Genomic DNA, 19,390 nt, shown 5'->3' with positions numbered 1-19,390 from the left:
TGGCTTATGTCATTTCTTTTTTTTTTATTCTGTGGAGAAAATGAACTGCAAAAATGCTTCCAGAACTTAGCCTGCTAAAATGGGGGCCTTTTCAGACCTGGCAACAGTAACCAAGGAGGACTAAGCTTAGTGATAGGCCAGTTGCATTATGCATATCTTTTTTTATTTATTTAATGTTTCATGAAGTACACAAGACATGCAGGTGCAAGTGATCTTGAATAAAGTCGCACTTGTGCATATGCCAGTTTGTAAAATGATCTTTTATTGAATGTGATCAACAAAAGTATCAGCAGGCATGTGGGTTCACATCTTCTCTCTCAGTTTCCATTTCTATGGCTTATATATCAATGTCAGACACTATTAAAACACCCAGTAAATATATAACTATTTTCAAAGCAGCTAACATAACATATTTGATTTCAATTACAACCATCATACCAACTCTTAGTTAGCACTGGAACATCATTTGGAATTACAAAGAGCTTTTGCACTGAGCCACTGGCCTGGAGGGTTTTAATTAAAACTATAAATACTCCTACATGACACACAGTAATGCAACATAGCTCTATACACGATCTCCCCATTATAACACTTTTAAGAGTTCACATGGCTTTCCCTTGTGAAAAAATAAAATAAAAAATGTATTTAAAACACATTTATTTTATGCTAAGTATACAAAAAATTAATTTACATATTAAATGTATTTAATATAAATATCCTGTAATTGTACTTTTGGTATACTAAATTGGTATACTTAAAGTCTGCTAAATTGGAACAACTAATTTTGTACTTAATTTACTTTAGTTATCCAGAAAAAGTGCTGAGGTCCAACTAAAGTCGCAAGTCAAGTCTAGTCACATTTATTTATATAGCGCTTTTTACAATACAGATTGTTTCAAAGCAGCTTTACAGAGATAACAGGAAAATAATGCAAAAAGTTTGTTTCCAGATATACTTTATGTACATTTGTTTTACTTTATGTTTCAAGACTAATATTATACAGAGATCATACTATCCTTACTAATAGTGATATTAAACACCTTTTAGGTTTAATATTAAGAGATGTGCATTGTGCGAATAAAGAATTCCAAATAATGTTTAATTATAATATTTATATTAGTAAGTCTCAAGCAATATGTTAGTAAATATGTTAATGGTTTGTAGTATACTTAGTATGAAATAAATGTATTGTAAATACATTTTGGTAAAGTTTTTTTTTTTTTTTTTACTAGGGTTTCCCTAATGTGATGTTTTGGGCATGAATCAATTGGTTTTTAATTGGCATACAGTGCAAGGCGCATTTAAGACCCATGGTTGATTACTTCGGTCAAGTGTCTGGTACTAGAACAGACCCAAAATATCTTACCCAGACAGCAACTTAGTGTCGGTCCAGATCCGGCCCATATCTGGTACATGTAGATTTCACGTGTACCAGATGTGGGCCAGATCTGGACCGACACTATGTTGCTGTCTGGGTATGTTTTAAACAGTCACTTCCCAGCAAGCAATAGCTGTCATTTCACAGTCTGTTAACTATATAGTCTGACTAAGAGTAACCCACTTCTAGCCTAAATAATCTTGAATTTGGTTACATAAATGTTGTTTATGCCTAAATAACTTGCGAGATGTCCAACAGACATTACAAGGTGTTTGGTTTCATTTATTTGACATTATATGCGTAGCCTGTGCTATTCTTGGGCTATTGTTAGACATCTATTCAATTTTCACTGACAGCCCAAATTTTGCCTGGTTTTAGCCTACACGTCAGGGCTGTGTTTGGACGTCTATTAGATATCTTTTAAATGCAAAATTGCTTGCTGGCTTACTATTAAAGGGCACCTATTATGCCCCTTTTTACAAGATGTAATATTGGTCTTGGGTGTCCCCAGAATGCATTTGTGAAGTTTTAGCACAAAATACCCCACAGTTAATTTATTATAACCATTTGAAAATGTCATTTTTGGGGCCTGTTTTAAAAAGAGCTGTTTTGTGCGTACCACTTTAAATGTAAATGAGCTGCATATCCCCGCCCTGCTGCTGGACCTAGATGATGAAGAGACTCCGGCACAGAATAAACACGAATGAGAATGGACTAAACGTCTCGGAATGGTTATTTGATACATTTATGTAACTTACTTACAAAGTTTTAATCGCGTCCTCTTTGCAATTATGGATGTGCAACACACACACACACACACATACACACACAAACACACGAACTGTGATAACGTTCGCGCAATTTTTTTAAACTACACACACACACACACAAATACTGTGATAACGTTTGCTAACGTTAAGTACAAACGATTTATTTATTTTTTTCTTAAGGGGAGGGAGATAGACGTTTATATACTGTCTATGGAGATAGAGCAGACCTTAATTTATTTACATTTGTAATTGCTGCAAAAAATGATAGCGTACATGACATAAAACAGTCTGACGTTGTTTGTTGAGACATCCTATGACGACGACAATAAATAGCTTTAGACGCATTTGTTGTTGAACTGGCTGACATCGATTGAAATGACTATTTGCTCAAAAATAATAAAATACACTTACTTCTTCTGGAGGTGACAAGTAGGCAACGATCCACACTTGAGGATTAACTTGAGGATTAACTTCCTCGTTCACTAAACAGTCAGAAAATGATTCTCGTATTTAGGAAGTTTAAGTGGTGCCTTTTCTTCATAAATAAAATCCATCCACTGCGTTTTCAGTGGCTCTGATGTCAGTGAAGACTAGTATGTCCATTCTTACATCCCACAACAGAACACCTACACTTCAGGAGACATTACCGGCTGTCGTTGAAACAATGGAGGATGGTGTACAGATCACCGAGGGCGGGGTCTATGCCAAAACCAGATGTCAATCAAATCATGTCGGTGGGGCTTAGCTCATTTCTACGTCACAATGAGGGAAATCTAGAACAGGGTGTTCTGAGACAGTGCTTGTGATTTATTGAGATAGTAAAAAAACTACTGGGTGGATTTTTATCATTCTAGGGTGGTTTTGCTCACACACTGCCAACACACATTTATGTTCAAACACCATGTAAAAGTGAATTTTGCATAATAGGTGCCCTTTAATGTAAGTTTACTGTTCACATGTTTGTTCTTATGTTACTTATGTGTTTTTTACTTGTAGTTTTTACATACAGAACCCGACTGTTGCACTATATTGTTGAACAAACATGGTTTAAACAAGAGAGGTTCATGATATTACTATGGTTTTGGGAAACAGTTGTGACTATTAAGTTAATTTGTCCAAGTATGCATTGTAATTCTGTGGTCAAGCAGTGTGTTACGTCATTGTACTTGAAACGTCCTTGGTTGGAGCCAAAACTCGGATTAACGCGGAAGAGATTTTATTGCTTGTAGCTACTTGTTCAGATATGGTGTATAATGGGAAGCTTGCAAATTTCAGCTCATTTTCAACCCACAAGAGTACTGTGCAATGTTCATGGCGCAAACCTAAATGTTACATTAAATCTGTTCAGCGCACCATTGGTGCAGTCAGTGTACCGATGTGATTTACGCAGATCACCCACCATAATGTTAAATCTCAAAATTTCCAAATAGTTCAGTGGGCTTGACAAAATATCTCATCACAGATGTGCTGCCGTTATACGACGACTGGAAAATGGAACAGAAACAAAATGGCTCACGTTGAAGATTTTAATGGCAGAATTTATATTTCTGACTGCACCATAACACTTTACTTTTCTTGTTCCGTGCTTGTCCCATTCTGAGGTGCTGATGGGAGAGAGAGAGAATGGAAAATGTAATGGCACCATCTGATTCTTTAATCAGAGCTGGGATGCGAGAGGCTAACTGTCTCTGAGGGGCGTAAACCAGCCAGGCTGTCTGCCAGTAATGGGGCTGAGGAGCTTCATGCATACACATGATCAAAGATGGCAGAAATGGAACAAAACCAAGCCTTATCAGTCATTATCACTGTAAGGTTTTTGCTATCTCTTAATTGGATACTTTGGATTAAAGACTTTTTTTTTAAGTAAACATTACCAGTTAAACATTTTTATTATTATTGTATTTTTAAAAGTTTCTTATGTTCACCCAGTCGGCATTATTTTTTTTACAGTAATAGTGTGAAATATTCTAAAAAATTAAAGAACTGTTTTCTATTTGAATATATATTTTTACAGTGTAAATGAAAATGTTCATACTAATATGCTGATTTGGTGCTTACGTAACTTTTCTTAATATTATGAATATTGTAAATATTTTGTGTGGAAACTGTGATACACTACCATTCAAAACTTTGGGGTAAGATGGCAAAAAGTGACATAGACATTTCAATTATGATATATTTCAGGATAGTTTTGGCATATTGATAAATATGGACTAGATCTGTTATGCTGCTGCTGTAGATCAAGTATAACTTGCCACTGCTTATAGATACAGACAGGGCCGGTGCTAGCCATTTGGGTGCCCTAGGCACAAATGCTTGGTGGTACCCCCCCCCCCCCTCCCTCCCCCTCGCGACACGAATGGACCAATTCTACAAATAAATAAATCTCCAGTTAACTGGCAGAGCATTCATTTCGTTCGTTTTTTAAATAAGACACTAGCGCTGAAATGTGTTTTTTTAAATCAAGTGCTCGTTGCCGCCGCGATCAGTGGCACTACGGATACAGAGTTTTCTCGCGTGGCTCGCGCACACACCGCACTGTTTTCACTCGATGCGCGCTTCAATCGCAACGCAACGGATTGAAGCGCGCGTCGAGTGAAAACAACTTGCGAATACTCTCTATTCATTCTGTTGAAATCACAAAACATAATGCAAACGTTTGCTTGTCCCTGCTTGATATACAACCACTGATGAACATAGCCTAATCGTTTTGATGAGAGAAAAAAAAACTATACGAGAAAAAAAAAAAACTATACAAGGTCGGATTTGAACCCACACCCTCTGACACGGCTGGCGAAAGCTCTACGACTGAACCATTGAGATACACGTTAATTTTGATGGCGGATCTATATATTGGGACTGACAACATGTATTAGGCTACATCTCATTAAACGACAAATTAAACCCCATGTAACCTACTATTTAAATCGATTGCTGGACATCGTAATGTTATTTGCGTCCATCGTCATTGAATTTTGAAATCAGATAAAGCCGGCCAGAGCGCTGCATAATAAGTAGCCACGCCGGCTTATTCAGTGGAAATACACACCGACAATGACACGCCCCTACTGCGTGCTAGAATCTCCGAAAACCAAGCCGATTTCAAAATCAAAATGTACGCTTTTAAATATACCAATACTGCTATCTCAAACATACAGAGGCTTGTAAAAAACAGATTCTGCAAAAAAACGAAAATCACCAAAAAAAAAAAAAAAAAAAAAACGCTTCTTTTTTTTCACGACCCAGATTTTTTGGTGCCCCCCCAAGCACTTGGTGCCCTACGCGCAGTGCGTGATGTGCGTGTGCGGAGCGCCGGCCCTGGATACAGAGATACACTGCTGTGAGCGTGTAAGATATGCTGCTGTTGCATAAATAGACATGCAAGCAAGCAATCTCATTGGCTGCAGAATCAGCAGAAGACAATCTGTTTGTGACATCACATGTGGCAATGGTGTGATTGCTTGCAGATCAGCCTTCGTCATCTAGAGTTTCATGACTGAACTAGATATTTATTCAAATCAATGCGGTTCTTTTAAACATTCAATTCATCAAAGAATCCTGAAAACATATAAATAAGTTTCTTTAAAAATGTTTGCGTGCTAAAATTAACTTGCTAATAATCGTAAAGCAGAATTGGCTAATGAGTTATTCCAATCTGTTAAATGGAAGATTTGACATAACACGTCTCTGGCTGCATATCCGTTTTGGTTTATGAGCTGTGTTCTACCAATCATCTGATCCCATCTCCAGCTGAAGCACGCTCATCCATTACGCTGAAAAATAGATGAATGCTGCTTCCTTATCTGTGTAATCCTGACAGTGGCACAGCCCCTCCCTATGAGATAAAGAGAAAGACAGCCCACTCTAAAGGGAGATCAGTGGCAGATTTCTTTGCTGTCACCAGCTTAATGCTGTCCTCAGAAATCCTGCGTGGAAAAACAGGCAACAGCAACATCACAAGATGTGTGGGGTCTCTTGCCTTTCTTATGAACATGTTGTTAGTCTGTCTCATTGAGAAACAAAGATTAGTGCGAAAATAAATGCATACTGAAATAGCAAAATTATTTCTACTTTTGCAAGCAGCAATAACTATACTAAAATGTGTGTGTGTGTGTGTGTGTGTGTGTGTGTGTGTGTGTGTGTGTGTGTGTGTGTATATATATGTGCTTTGCCCAGTAATTGTTTTGTCCACCGCTCAATCTGATCAGTTGTTGGTCTGCCTTTGCTCACCCAGACGGGGTTCCTCGGCATCTAAGCAAAGAATAAGCGAGTGGATTGTAGAGGCTGTGTCTGTGACTACGAGGAGTATGGCTGCCTCTAAGGCATTGTTGTCAGGGGTTTCCCATCAGGAGGTTTGTGATGTGCCGGCTGGGCCTCTACGCACGCCTTCATATGATTTTATAGGCTGGATATAATGTCCACACCAGAATCTCAAATGCTTGTTGCCTAAATTTGTGCTCTGTATGATTCACACTTGGTCAGGCATTTGTTCAGTATGGTGTAGTGGGTATGAACCTTCCTTGTCAACATTCTGACTCAGCGTTGAGATCCATCGAAAAGGAACATCTTGGTTGTTTATGCCTGAGAAACGAACAAGATTATGCTGCGTCACTTGCCGTATTTCCGGAATGCTTGAGAGCGACTTCAGCCAATCAGAAGCTGATGCTGTTTGCTCCAGGTATCCTTCATAGCTTTAATATATAATTATCTCCTTTAATCCTTTAACAGGTTAAAGAGTATTATATTTAATGTTTCATATGGTTCGTGTTTTTATAACAATAAAAAAATTAATATTTTATAACACTATCATTCTATAATCTTCATATGTACAAAGATATTACAAATCAATCTTCGCATGAATTTCCAACGCTATCTCATGACCAATTCGCACAAATTCATACGAGTGAGTACGAGGTGACTAATTCGTACGATTTGTCTAAACCCCAGTGATGGGTAGGTTTAGGGGCGGGGTCAGGGCAGGGTCGTATGAATTTGTGCGAATTAGCCACCTCGTAAAGTACGTACGAATTGCCATGAGATCGGGTTGGAATTTCCCCTCAATATGTTCTATGAGTTGTCAAGAATCCCATAAGCTGGCTGGACAACAACAATTTCTATCATACGCCAAGAAAATTAACAACAGATGTGTCCAGCATACTGGACAAATGGAATGTGTCTAAATATGTAACAAAAATAACTTTATACTTTTGTATGTCCTTCAACTGTTTTGATTCCAATCCTTTGCTATGACTTCAGAAAGTATTCATAAATCATTAATTCAATATCTCAGCACCACAGGCAAAAAGAAAGTGTTTCTATAGAATTTTATTTTGATGTACTCGTACATTTTTAAATCCTCTATGCTTGTATCTAAAGACATCTCAGATGATGCTCTCTTTTATACATAACAATATACAGTACATTTGTGGCAAACATTAGCAGACACAACCCACAATTTGTGCTTTACCTTTTTTCCCTTTGTTTTTGGTATGTTTTAACATCATCACAAACAGACAAACATTTGCAATATTTCATACACTGGCATGCGCACAATCATCTGGACCTTTTTGAAGTCAAAACGACACCAAACATCCTTTTTGTGGAGTGCTCTGCAAGTTTTCAAATTAGCATTTTAATGCATTCATTTATTGGTATTATCCTCAGACATACGGTTTCACCATTCTTATGCGATTGATTTTTATGTGGGTTAAAAAGAAAATATAAAAAGGGCCAAACAATAGGGGGTGTAGCTGTTGATTCGCCAGGCAACATTTTAAACAGGCCTGCCTGGCGGGAGAGCGGACCATGAGTGTGTGAACATCTGAAAGGAGTGGAAACAGACTCAAAATACGTGCCAAATGCTTTTTCTGGCTAGCCTATTTCAAAACGTTGCTCGGTATCATCATATTTTCTTTGTTTACAGACTCAGCAACCTGCTTTCAGGCTTCACTTTGACTTGAAATAACAATGAGCTAGTATTACATGTATTATCGCTGAATTTTCATGAACAAATAAAACCAATGAGCTAAAAGTCAAAACAGCCGGCACAATTTTTTGATGCAGAATTTTCATTGTTCATAGTGACACATCTATAACATAAAAAAATCTAAACATCTCTTCATTGTGTGCTTACAGGGTAAATTTAGTAACAGTTTACAAGGTTCCATAAGTTAACATTAGTTAACTACATTAGTTAATATGAATTAACAATTTAAATACTCAAGTATTTATCAATACATTATTAAAATTGCATCTTTTAACATTAATGCACTGTGAACTAACATGAACAAACAATGAACTTGTGTGTTTTATTTACTAACGTGAACAAAGATTAATAAATACTATAACAGATGTATTAATCACTGTTAGTAAATGTTACTTTATAGATTAACTAATGTTAATTAATGGGACCTTATTGTAAAGTGTTACCATAAACTTAAAAACACACCATTACGATGCGTTAAAAAAGACCTTTTACATTCACCATACATTCTTTAATGGGTACAACAACCTGATCTCACAGAATTTTTCTTTACTATTTTACGAGGTGGCAATTTCTTATGAATTCGTAGATGTTAGATTTAAAAAAAAAAAAAAAAGTGAGCATGAAGCTCCACCCCTAAACATAACCGTCACAAAGGCGTACGCAGATAGTACGGAAATGCACAAATGAGATCATACAAATTAGCCACCAATTTGCCAAAACGTAAAATAGTTACGAAGACTGTGTTGGTTACAGTGCTAAATGATTTTTTATCATGTTTGAATTTGAAGAATATTTACAGTGTAGTTTAAACACATATTTTCTTTATAATATAGTTAACTTTTACAATATAAAAACTAAAATCTCAATTCTCAATAGCAACTACACACTTCTGGGATTTTGTGTATGATATTTTTGAATGTAGCATCTTTATTTAAACTGCTTTATCAATTTGAAAAACAAAATAGACCATGTGACATCATAAACAAGTGTTTTATGTTTCTGCTTGCTATGTTGTCTTTTTTTATTTTGCATTATTACGCCTGGAATGGATTTTTAGTTTTTTTTTTAAACCTTTTTATATTTTTCAGATATACATCACACATTGTGGTCTTCATTTATGTCTAAGGCCTATATTAGAATATTCTGAAATATATCTTAAATAACATGTATTAAACATATATTAAATAACAGAAAACAAAAGGATTCACCACATTTTGAATATCTGTGGCATTTTTGTCACTTTCGCTGGCATTTGTACCCTAACCCGAACCTTGCTCAATTCTAGCCAGTTTATAGTGGAAATGTAAATTGAAATTATTGGTAGTTGTGAAACAGAATATGCTATGAGTTAATGAATAATCAATAAACATGTCAAACACTAGAATAACACTGATCTCAAGCTACAGCTGGCCTTGGATTATCATAATAGCAATATGTGAGATTTTCATTTGAAATAGAAAGGGGAATCAGACTATCACATCCAGTCTGACAAAGACAAGATCATTTAAGAATATATATATATGTATATATATATATATATATATATATATATATATATATATATATATATATATATATATATATATATATATATATACTGTATATATACTGGCCATTCTCATTATTTTTTGACAGTAACAAAGAACAATGCAGACTATTGAAAAAGGTGCCGACGTGAAACTGCTGAGAGCTGTATCTTTGAGAGATGTGAGATGAATCTTTGAATCAAGAAACCTGTGTTATGGACACGGAAGTTCAAATGAACAGTAGACTCATTTAACAGTAGAACTCTGAGGCCTGTTTCACACTGCACGCACAAGCAGCATGTGAGCAAAACGACAGCAGGATCATGCTGCTTCACACCAACTGCATTTCTGCTGCGGAGAGCTGCGGCTCTAAAAAAAAACAAAAAAACAATAGGCTAATATCTTGTTACTGCATTGAACGTCTTTAATAATAAATTCTAAAATGGTTATCGAGACTGCTATCTTGAAATCTCTTTTACATGAGGAGGGGGACCATATTTATCCATGTAGTTATTCGGACAGATGGGATCAGATGATTGGTGGACAGAGTCGAGTCGACAGAGTGTGGCGCGGGACAACTTTTGAATTGCTGAGTGTGGATGCGGGAGGAAAGATACTGATATGTGTGTGGGAACACGTGGGCTATAATTATCTAATAATAACAGCACACAGAAGTCTGTCACTGGAAATCTCGAGTGTTGTGTGTGAAATTGGGAAAAAAAATAGCCTATAGAAATCAGCGTAGACCTCTTCCTATGGGCAAAACACGTGAAAGTTTTGGGCAGTAGTGGGATAAAATCGAACATATTTTTGCTGGGAGCGGTACGTAATCTTGCGAGATTAAAAAATCCTCTAATACGGAAAACAAACACCAAACTGTAACTAATTACAGTATGGATTCAGTCAGATTTACTGAATAGATACTACTGTTTGTGTCACCTTGTGTGTCACTTTAAATAAAAAAGTGAGAAGTTTATTCCACATTATATGTTGATTTAAAAAAAATCTATATTACTTAAGATTGTGTTGATAAAAAGGTTTAAATGGCATTTTTACTGTATTTTTGGGCAGGTGTGAATACTGTAACCTATTAGATTTGTGTGGATTTTGCACGGCTTTTGCATGCAGTATGAAAGAGGCCTTGTTTCTAGTAATCAGTTCAAAATGAATGTGTAAATGCTACAATACGCAGCACAATAACAGTCAATATTTGATATTTACTGTAAACCACTGCTAGTGTAAATTCCTCTTTAAATGGAAGAGACAACTTTTAACACATACTATTTTATCATGTTGTGGCTAGCTAAGATATGGTGTAACTCTTTAACCATAAGCACAAAATTTCACTGGATTTAACCGGCATTATAATCGGAATGGCATTAATATCAGTGCTGACTTTACAATTTAATCAAATGAAACTATATTGATTTCCCTTGTGAAGAAGTACACTTTTGCATACTTTAAAAAAAGCATAATTATTACGGAAGTATATACTTTAAAATAACTGAAGGTAATGTTTGCAGTTTAATTTGTTTAATTTAACGAAGGTAATTTACAATTAAATAAAAAAATATATAAAAGTTTTAACTGATATTTAGTATACATAAGTGTTTAACAGATAGTTAAACTGTGCCACTGTGCCAAAGTGTCTTTATGACCCACTTAACTACATCTTTAAATGCAATTTCATAATTACTTCCATTGTCTTTAAAATACATATATTTAAATACAAGTGTACTGCCGAATGAATAAAATATACTTTAATGACATTTCCATTGAAACCTGTGTCATGTATTTAAATATAATTTGGCATTACACAACTCAAGTGTCATTTTAGTACAATATATATCAACTTTAAATATATTATCAAATAACACACTGCAGTTAAAATTATAATCAAGTACTTTACGTGTGTTAGTCAACATTAAAAGTGCTTTTTTTAAAGCATGACAAAAGAGTATTAAAACATAATGATTTAAAGTCAAACAGTTAAAATTTGCCATTATTAAAAAGTGCACTTAAAGGTGTACTTAAGTGCATGCGATAAGAAACATAGTCATGAAGATTAAGTGGCCTTTTATATTGTCAGCAAGTACAGCGTGTGTGTGTGTGTGTGTGTGTGTGTGTGTGTGTGTGTGTGTGTGTGTGTGTGTGTGTGTGTGTGTGTGTGTGTATATATATATATATATATATATATATATATATATATTTACACATATATACTTTTAAGATTTAAAGTACAAGTACACATTGATTAAGCAAACTTTTTCACAAGGGCTTTCTGTCTGGCTACCATAAAGCCTTTGACAAGTACGTCCTGGTAAAAATGGCAGTGAGTTTGTGCTTTAAATGAGTTGTGCTCATGTGTTACATATAACAGCTCAACTTTAACTTCCACAATGAGCTCTTTCCCCATTATATCTAGTTTCATATTGTGCTTGTATATTTTATAAATATTAATATATATAATTGCCATTAATCCAATGGATTCCAAACACTTTTATTATAATTTTAGCTGTCGTGAGTGGTTAAAGAATAATCTCTTACAGTTTACAAGTGCAATTCATATAAAAGACATTTTATTATCATGTTATTTACAAGTGATTTGCAATGCTATTATTTGACAGTACGGTTAGTGTTTGGAATAGAGCAGAAAACCTGTGCGATGCAATAAAATAATGACTTTACTGTTAAGTACCCAGATAATAAATAATATATATTCTATTTAACATGCTATTCTCTCTCTCTGCCCTTTAATTTCATATAAATAGACTTCTTGATATGGGAATGAGAGGCTTGAGGCTACATTATGATTAGCACCCAATGTATCTTAATTTATATTTTAATTCAAAAGGCTACTTTGAGAAAAGAAAGTTCACAAGCCGTGTTTGTCATTTACCCCCCAAACATTCCAAATCAATTTCATCACAAGCGTGCATCTGGAGTCCATCACACTTCACACAGTGAGGTTACAACAATATTACTATATATGGTAATACATTTAGGTTATTATCTAAAACCAGAGAAAATAGATGTGATGTTTTCATTAATTTTTTTAATGAAATAAATAAATAGATCGATTTTTTTTCTAGTTAACAATAAATGCTCAGCACAGAAAATGGAATGCTAATCAAAAAGATCTGCATCGTATACATTATATGTGTGAAGATCTACCTCTCTTTTAACATCCAGTCACATTTTTTAGTACTATATAACATTAAAAAATGTTTTTAGGTAAACTTAGGTTAAGGCTGTTCATCACAGGCAGTTAAGGTATAATATATAGGAAATTAAAGAATAATAAAAGAACGGAAAATAAATTATGCAAGAGACAGATCATTTGTTCCCTTTTCCATAATTATCAGTTGTAATTAACATTGGTATCAGTTATTTGAATATAAATGTATGGCATTAATATAAATTTGTAGCTATTACTCTATACCCCTTACACTGAAGTCTGTCTAGTATCGTTTGAAAAGAAATAAAGCTCAATAGCAGCAAGTTATGATGCTTATATTGGTTTCCAAATTCCTTTCAAATCCTTGCAAAATGATTAAGTTAAACTAAACTAAACTTTAAATAGAATTAATTTATCTAAGCTGCTTGGTATTGATGTGTCTAAAAACATGATGTTTATTAGGGACTGTTTTCATTATTAACCATTACATACACCAATACGTTTCCACTGAATTATCCTCAGCTATATATAGGTCTCATTATGTCTAACAGTCCTTCCGGAACATATTATCAAAGCCATCCATTTCTCAAATTCGCTCAGTATTGTTATTGATGGAATGAATACAGCAGCAAAAATGTCTTCTGCAAAAAAGATTGCACAACCCTAAACTATGTCCGTGTTGTTCGGTGTGCGGTTGCTTTCAGAATATATCCCTAGTATCGTATTTCTTTTCCTGTCAAATGGTTTTTCCAAACATTTAGTGTTTAACCTTTGACCTCAAGAGTAAGCCATCATCCACTCCCATTTGGATTCAGGCAGCAGTTTCAAAGCCTTAATGTCATGCTATTGAGTTTCCACCCACATCCCTTTTATGTCGTGACCATATGTGGAAAGGTCTTTACAGCCACTGATTGTGGCTTAGCTGAGGTACGAAAATGGAACGTGGAGAATCCGAAAAAGGGAAAACACGTTTGGCTCCATGGTCTCCTGTGCTTCTCAGAGTGTTGAAATGGAAACCCACTCACACGTCCGCCAAGGCAGTGGCTATTCTTAGAAAGGGCACAGTTGGGACCACATGCATTATTTATGAGGTGAATACACATTCATCTTTCAACCTCTGGGCCACCTCAACTCAATCGCTGTGCCACTAACATACCGAGGTCAAAAATTCAGTTGTAACAAACACACAATTACACACACATTTGTGTAGCTCAGCAGGGGAAAACGAAACCAAAGAGACAAGTAGCTGTGTGTCTTTCGAAACCACTTGCGTCTCTCTGGAACTCTACAAAAATGCAGGTGTTTACAAGTAAACAATTAGCATTCAAGCAAATAAAGTGGTCGCTCGGGTTATCGACCGACATTGACAAGAAAGTCAGAGGCAGTAGTAGTGTGGTGTGTACTAGCAATAGTAGTTGTAGTAGTGAACACGAACATTATTGTAGCTTGCGCTTAAGGTTTGAAAACGGATGAAACCCGCCGTCCCTCAAAGACGGTATTTGCGCAGGAGGTCGGCCTGCCACATGTACTTGCGCTCGGGAAAATGCTCAGGAATCTTGATCTTGCGGAAGTCCTTGATGCATTTGTCCAGTTCCTCTTCCACAGTCAACTTTTCTTTCGCTGGCCGTTTCTTGCAGGTGCTGGTGTCCCGGGAACTTGCGGTGAGCGTCCGGAGGAGGTCGCTCTTGCGGTGCTGCTCGGACTGCTGCTGCTGCAGGAGATGCTGAACGGGGCCTTTCTTTGGAGGCCTGTCCAATGTTTGCACGTGTGTCTGCCGGCTGACCGGGCCACGGATGACGGTACCTTGCGGGGAGCTGGCCTCGGAGTGGCTCTCCGAGCTGGAGGTGGAGAGCTCGTTGAATGAGGTTCCACTCTCACCTTCTCCTTCACCTTTGTGACCCTTGCAGCAGCAGTCGCAAGGTGGAGATGACCAGCGAGATGGGCCACCTGGAAAAGAGAAGAGAAGAGTTCAAACAAGGCCTGAAGGTATTTGTTTTCAGGGTGACATAGACTAGTGTGTTTACATGCACATTCTTAAAGTCCAACTGAAATCAAAATTGACCCTATTTACTTTGTTAGCGCATATTACTAGTCTTGTGGTGAACAATTAATCCGTGCAAGTAAATACACAGAAAAAAATTGTTTGCCGTCGTAATCTTTAATCAAAGTCTGAAAAGTTACTTCCGGTCTGGAATGGCGTTGCTTCTCTGATGACGTAGGTTTGACGGCTTGGTTTGGGAAGTGCTTAACCACTCCCCTCAAACCGTTAGTCTGTAATGAGCGAGAGATGGAGAGGAGGAGCGCTAGAGTAAAACCCTGCCCCCTGTTCAATATTCCTTTTCACTGGGAAATACGTCACAACACTGGAGAAAACTCGTTTGCAACTTCCAGTTCACGCGGACTTTAAGACGATTGCGCTTAATGGCCCGGTTTCACAGACAGGGCTTAGATTAAGCCAGGTGTAGGCCTTGGTTCATTTAAGACATTTAATTAGCTTTTTAAAATATGACTTAGAAAAAAGAAAAAAACATTACTGGAGTGCATCTTGAGACAAAACAATGGCACTGACATGTTTTAAGATATGTCAGTGCAAGTTGCTTTCAGTTAAAACAGCTCAAACATGCATTTTAGTCTAAGACTAGGCTTATACCTTTTCTGTGAAACCAAGGGAATATGCTGACAATGCATGGAGTCAATGCATTAACCTGTTTTCCTTTATCAGAGTAAGGGCATAAACGACTTAAGCACAAACCGATCGACACAACTAGATTTTTGCCCATTACTCTGATTTTGCTCAGCATGTAAACACCTTAACATGCATTGTAATCTACTTACTGAACTGTTTATGTCTGGCTATGTCAAGTCATATCAAGTCAAGTCACCTTTATTTAGTGTATATAGTGCTTTATACAAGATTGTTTCAAAGCAGCTTCACAGTACAGACAGGGATGGGCATTATTTCAGATAGATTATTATATTTTATATTTTGCATTTAAAAAAATCTAATTTTGTATTTGAATACATACAGGTTTAGTATTTTAGAATTTTCAAAATACATCAAATATGTTGTGCCAGTCACTCTCTTTATTAGGTTGCTGATTTCCTGTATCAACTAGTTCAGGCCTTCCAATGCCAACTTTCATGCACATGAACTGCAGCTGCTGTACGACTCCATATAGCGTTGGGTGAGCACATTTTCTGCTTTAATAAGGAATAAGACAAGGTGAGGATGTCTACTTGACTGAGGTAAGGTTTAAATGGAACATAATTCAGATTTGCCTTCAGTTAACATGAAGGAAGAAAAGAGCAATCAACAGTCGGTCGTTATAGTTAATCGTTTGTTGGTTTTATCATCTAGCTAGAGAAGCATTATTGCTTGCAAGGACTAGGATATAAAATGTGAATTGATTTAACTTTTTCTATATCATTTATATATCGCCGTTTGGAAATATGTCTTTGCAGCTTTTAGTGTGCAGGAGTTATTGACATGTTAGAGCGTTAAACGGACATGGATGGATGAATGAGTAATAAAGAACTGGATGTGCCTTATGTAAAAATAAAATTCATTAAAAGAGTTATTAATTTACTTGTCAGCAGGGGATTGAGCCAAAAATGAAAATAAATGCTGGATCTAATCGCAAGCAGTTTCTTTAATGAAAACAAACTCAACTAAACACTTCTCGGATACTCAGGAACAACTGCTTATTAAAGACAAGATCAGACAACAAACAGAACAAACACAGGTCTATATATACAAAAGCAGACTAATGAATGGAAATGAGAAACAGGTGTAGCAACTTAATCAACCAATGAATCACCATAGAAACAAATGCAAGCATAGGAAACAGAAAACAGTCCAAAACCAACTCAAAGTCCAACTGAAGCAAACATGAACGCAGACCAGACATGACACTTGCCTTTAATAATTGCTTTAGATTTTTTTTATATATATTAGTTAGCCTAGTATTAGTTTTTCTGGTATTGAGAATGGTAAAATGTCACTGGTATCTAAATGTTTGGTATTATAACAATCTTATTTCCAGAAAAGTATATCATAATATTTACTATGAAAAATACTCATATTGATGTAAGATTTTGGTAAAATTGCCCATTCCTACTCATTGCTAGATAGCAGGAAAAGTTCCCAGAGTTTTAGATGTGATTTATTTAGTAGTGCTCGCCACAAGTAATAGGCTAGTGTATTTTCAAAACAGAAAAAAAAATACTGTATTTGTATGTAAATACATTTGTATGTAAATACACACAATGCTCCTGAGGATTCAGCTATGAAATCGTGTCACCACCAGTGCAGAGCTGCTCAATATTGGCAGCAGGTGTGTGTGATGCATCTGCACGCACAGTGAGGCCAAGACCTATGGACAACGACCTATGGACAACGGCCTGGTGCCAAGAAGGGCCGCAAAAAAGCCCCTTCTCTCCAAGACAAACAACAAGGACAGACTGAAATTCTGCAGGAACTACAAGGATTGTACAGCTGATGAAGCCCCCTTCTGTCTTTTTGGGACATATGGAAAATTGAGTCCTGTGTGGGGCCAACAGTGAAGCATCCTGAGACCATCCATGTGAGGGGTTGCTTTTCATCCAAGGGAATGGGCTCGAATAAAGAAAGGTATTAATACGTCCTGGAAGAGCAACTTCTCCCAATGATCCAGGATCAATTTGGCGATGATCCATGCATTTTCCAGAGTGATAATCAAGAGGCTTGGAGATCATTACATTTAAATTTTGAATCTGTGGCCAGACAACTCCCTGGATCTTAATCCCATAGAGAACCTGTGGTCAATCCTCAAAAAGTAAGTGGACAAGCAGAAGTCCACAAACTGTGATCAACTCCGAGCACTAACAAGGAAAGAATGGATCACCATCAGTCAGGATTTGGTCTAGAAGCTGATATCCAGCATGCTAGAGCGAATTGCAGAGGTTAAGAAAAGGTTCAGCAGTGCAAATATTGACTTGTTTTGGCCAATAAAAGCCTTTAAAACTTTAAACTTAAAAGCAGCAAACTTTGCAAAACAAAATTTATGTCACTGCCAATACTTTTGTCCACGGCTGTATTAAACAGGAAAATGTTGCAAACTTAATCAAATGTGAGTCACATTTAAATTCTGCTGTAAAGCAGCTCTAAAAAAATGTAATAGATAAGATAGTAAACTATCTTTTAAACTAACCATGATTCAAACAATTCTAACATATAAACCTTACTTCCCCTTCTAGGTCTAACAGTCTAACAACTTTGGACAAAATGTACCAAAACGTTCTGTTCTTTGTCTATTTGTGTTATGGAAAATTCTCAAGTGCTGACCATGACAAAATCTAAAATAAACTGTCTGTATTATCTCATGTTATATTGAGTAATCAACTGAGCTTTTAACCTTTTACAATGATATTTTTGCTTATGCCAGTAACATAGGGTTAAAGGGGGGGGGGGGGGGGGGGGCTTGCTATACCAATCAAATTGTAGAGAAATTATGTACTGTATCATGTCATTTTCTCTCATTCTCCCTTTCTATAAAAACTGTTGTATTCATGTTTACTGGTGGGATTCTCTCTGAAATTTGTCTGAGATCCTCGGGCCGTGCTTCTTCTTGGGGGAGATTCTCTGAGAACTGCTCGGAATCTCTCCCGGCCGTGATTAAAGAATTTAAAGGACATTTGCTGAAGTCTGTCTGTTATTATTGCTGTGCAGCAAGATAGTAAGGGGAACAAGTTAGGGTAAGGAACTCGAAGCCAGTTGTCGACTGTAGACGCAAGAGCTAGAGTATAAAGATTATTGGGTTTCGATTGTAGACGCCACAGATATATTTATTAAGTGTCGACTGTAGACGCCCTAGGTAAATTTATTTATTAAGTGTCGACTGTAGACGCTTGGGTGTCGATTGGAGACGCCCCAGGTAATTAGGTTCCAGGTACGTAGTTAGGTTTAGGGAAAAATCTACCACACGAGTTTGTTCATTTCAGATCAATAGCTGTATAAAGTTAATCAATTAATGTGTTCAATTCAGTTATAAGCAGCTCTACATAAGACAATAGTGTCGTTATTCAGCTCTAGTCAGTGCAATGTTGATTCAGTTCAGTTCAATAACAGTGTCCATGTTGCAGAACTGGTCAATTTTGAAACAAACTCTATTCAGCTATGTGACAGCAGATTTACTGCAGATTTAAGTGCATTCAGTCAGAGTGTTTCAAGATAGGGGAAGAGAAGTTACACACACTTAGACTCTTTCTTGATTAAAGAAATAATAAAAACGTGTAAACATCTTGTGCAGCCTAAGTAAAAATGATACAGTCAAAATACTGCATCCGTAACTGCATGAGAGGAGAGTTTCCTGCTGACATTTTGGAATACTATGGAGTTTATAATGTTTTAATTAATATAACAACCTACATGACAAATGAAATACAGAACTTACGGTTTGATGTCACCACGGGGAATAACCTGATTTTTATTAGTCTTGTAAACTTGTTTTACTTGTGTTGCCAGGTTATTGGTTTGCATGTTAGCTGGGACATGTTCATTAAAATAAGCAGTTA

At 36.3% G+C, this 19,390-nt stretch overlaps 1 protein-coding gene across 1 annotated transcript in view; it reads right to left on the bottom strand.

Annotated features, from left to right (window-relative positions):
* Positions 1 to 12,218: 12,218 nt before the first annotated feature.
* Positions 12,219 to 19,390, bottom strand: part of kctd16b (potassium channel tetramerization domain containing 16b) — a gene marked incomplete at its 5' end in the record, with an annotated part of 135,065 nt that continues 127,893 nt past the window's right edge. The window contains one exon of the mRNA XM_081391742.1: positions 12,219 to 14,785. Coding sequence (XP_081247868.1) covers positions 14,325 to 14,785 — 461 coding nt within the window. The 3' untranslated portion in view covers positions 12,219 to 14,324. The remainder of the gene's footprint in view (positions 14,786 to 19,390) is intronic.

Source organism: Scardinius erythrophthalmus (assembly GCF_964197995.2).
Source record: "Scardinius erythrophthalmus genome assembly, chromosome: 17".
Classification (NCBI taxonomy): domain Eukaryota; kingdom Metazoa; phylum Chordata; class Actinopteri; order Cypriniformes; family Leuciscidae; genus Scardinius; species Scardinius erythrophthalmus.
Note: the sequence above shows the minus strand (reverse complement) of the source record. Positions and strands in the feature narration are given on the sequence as shown.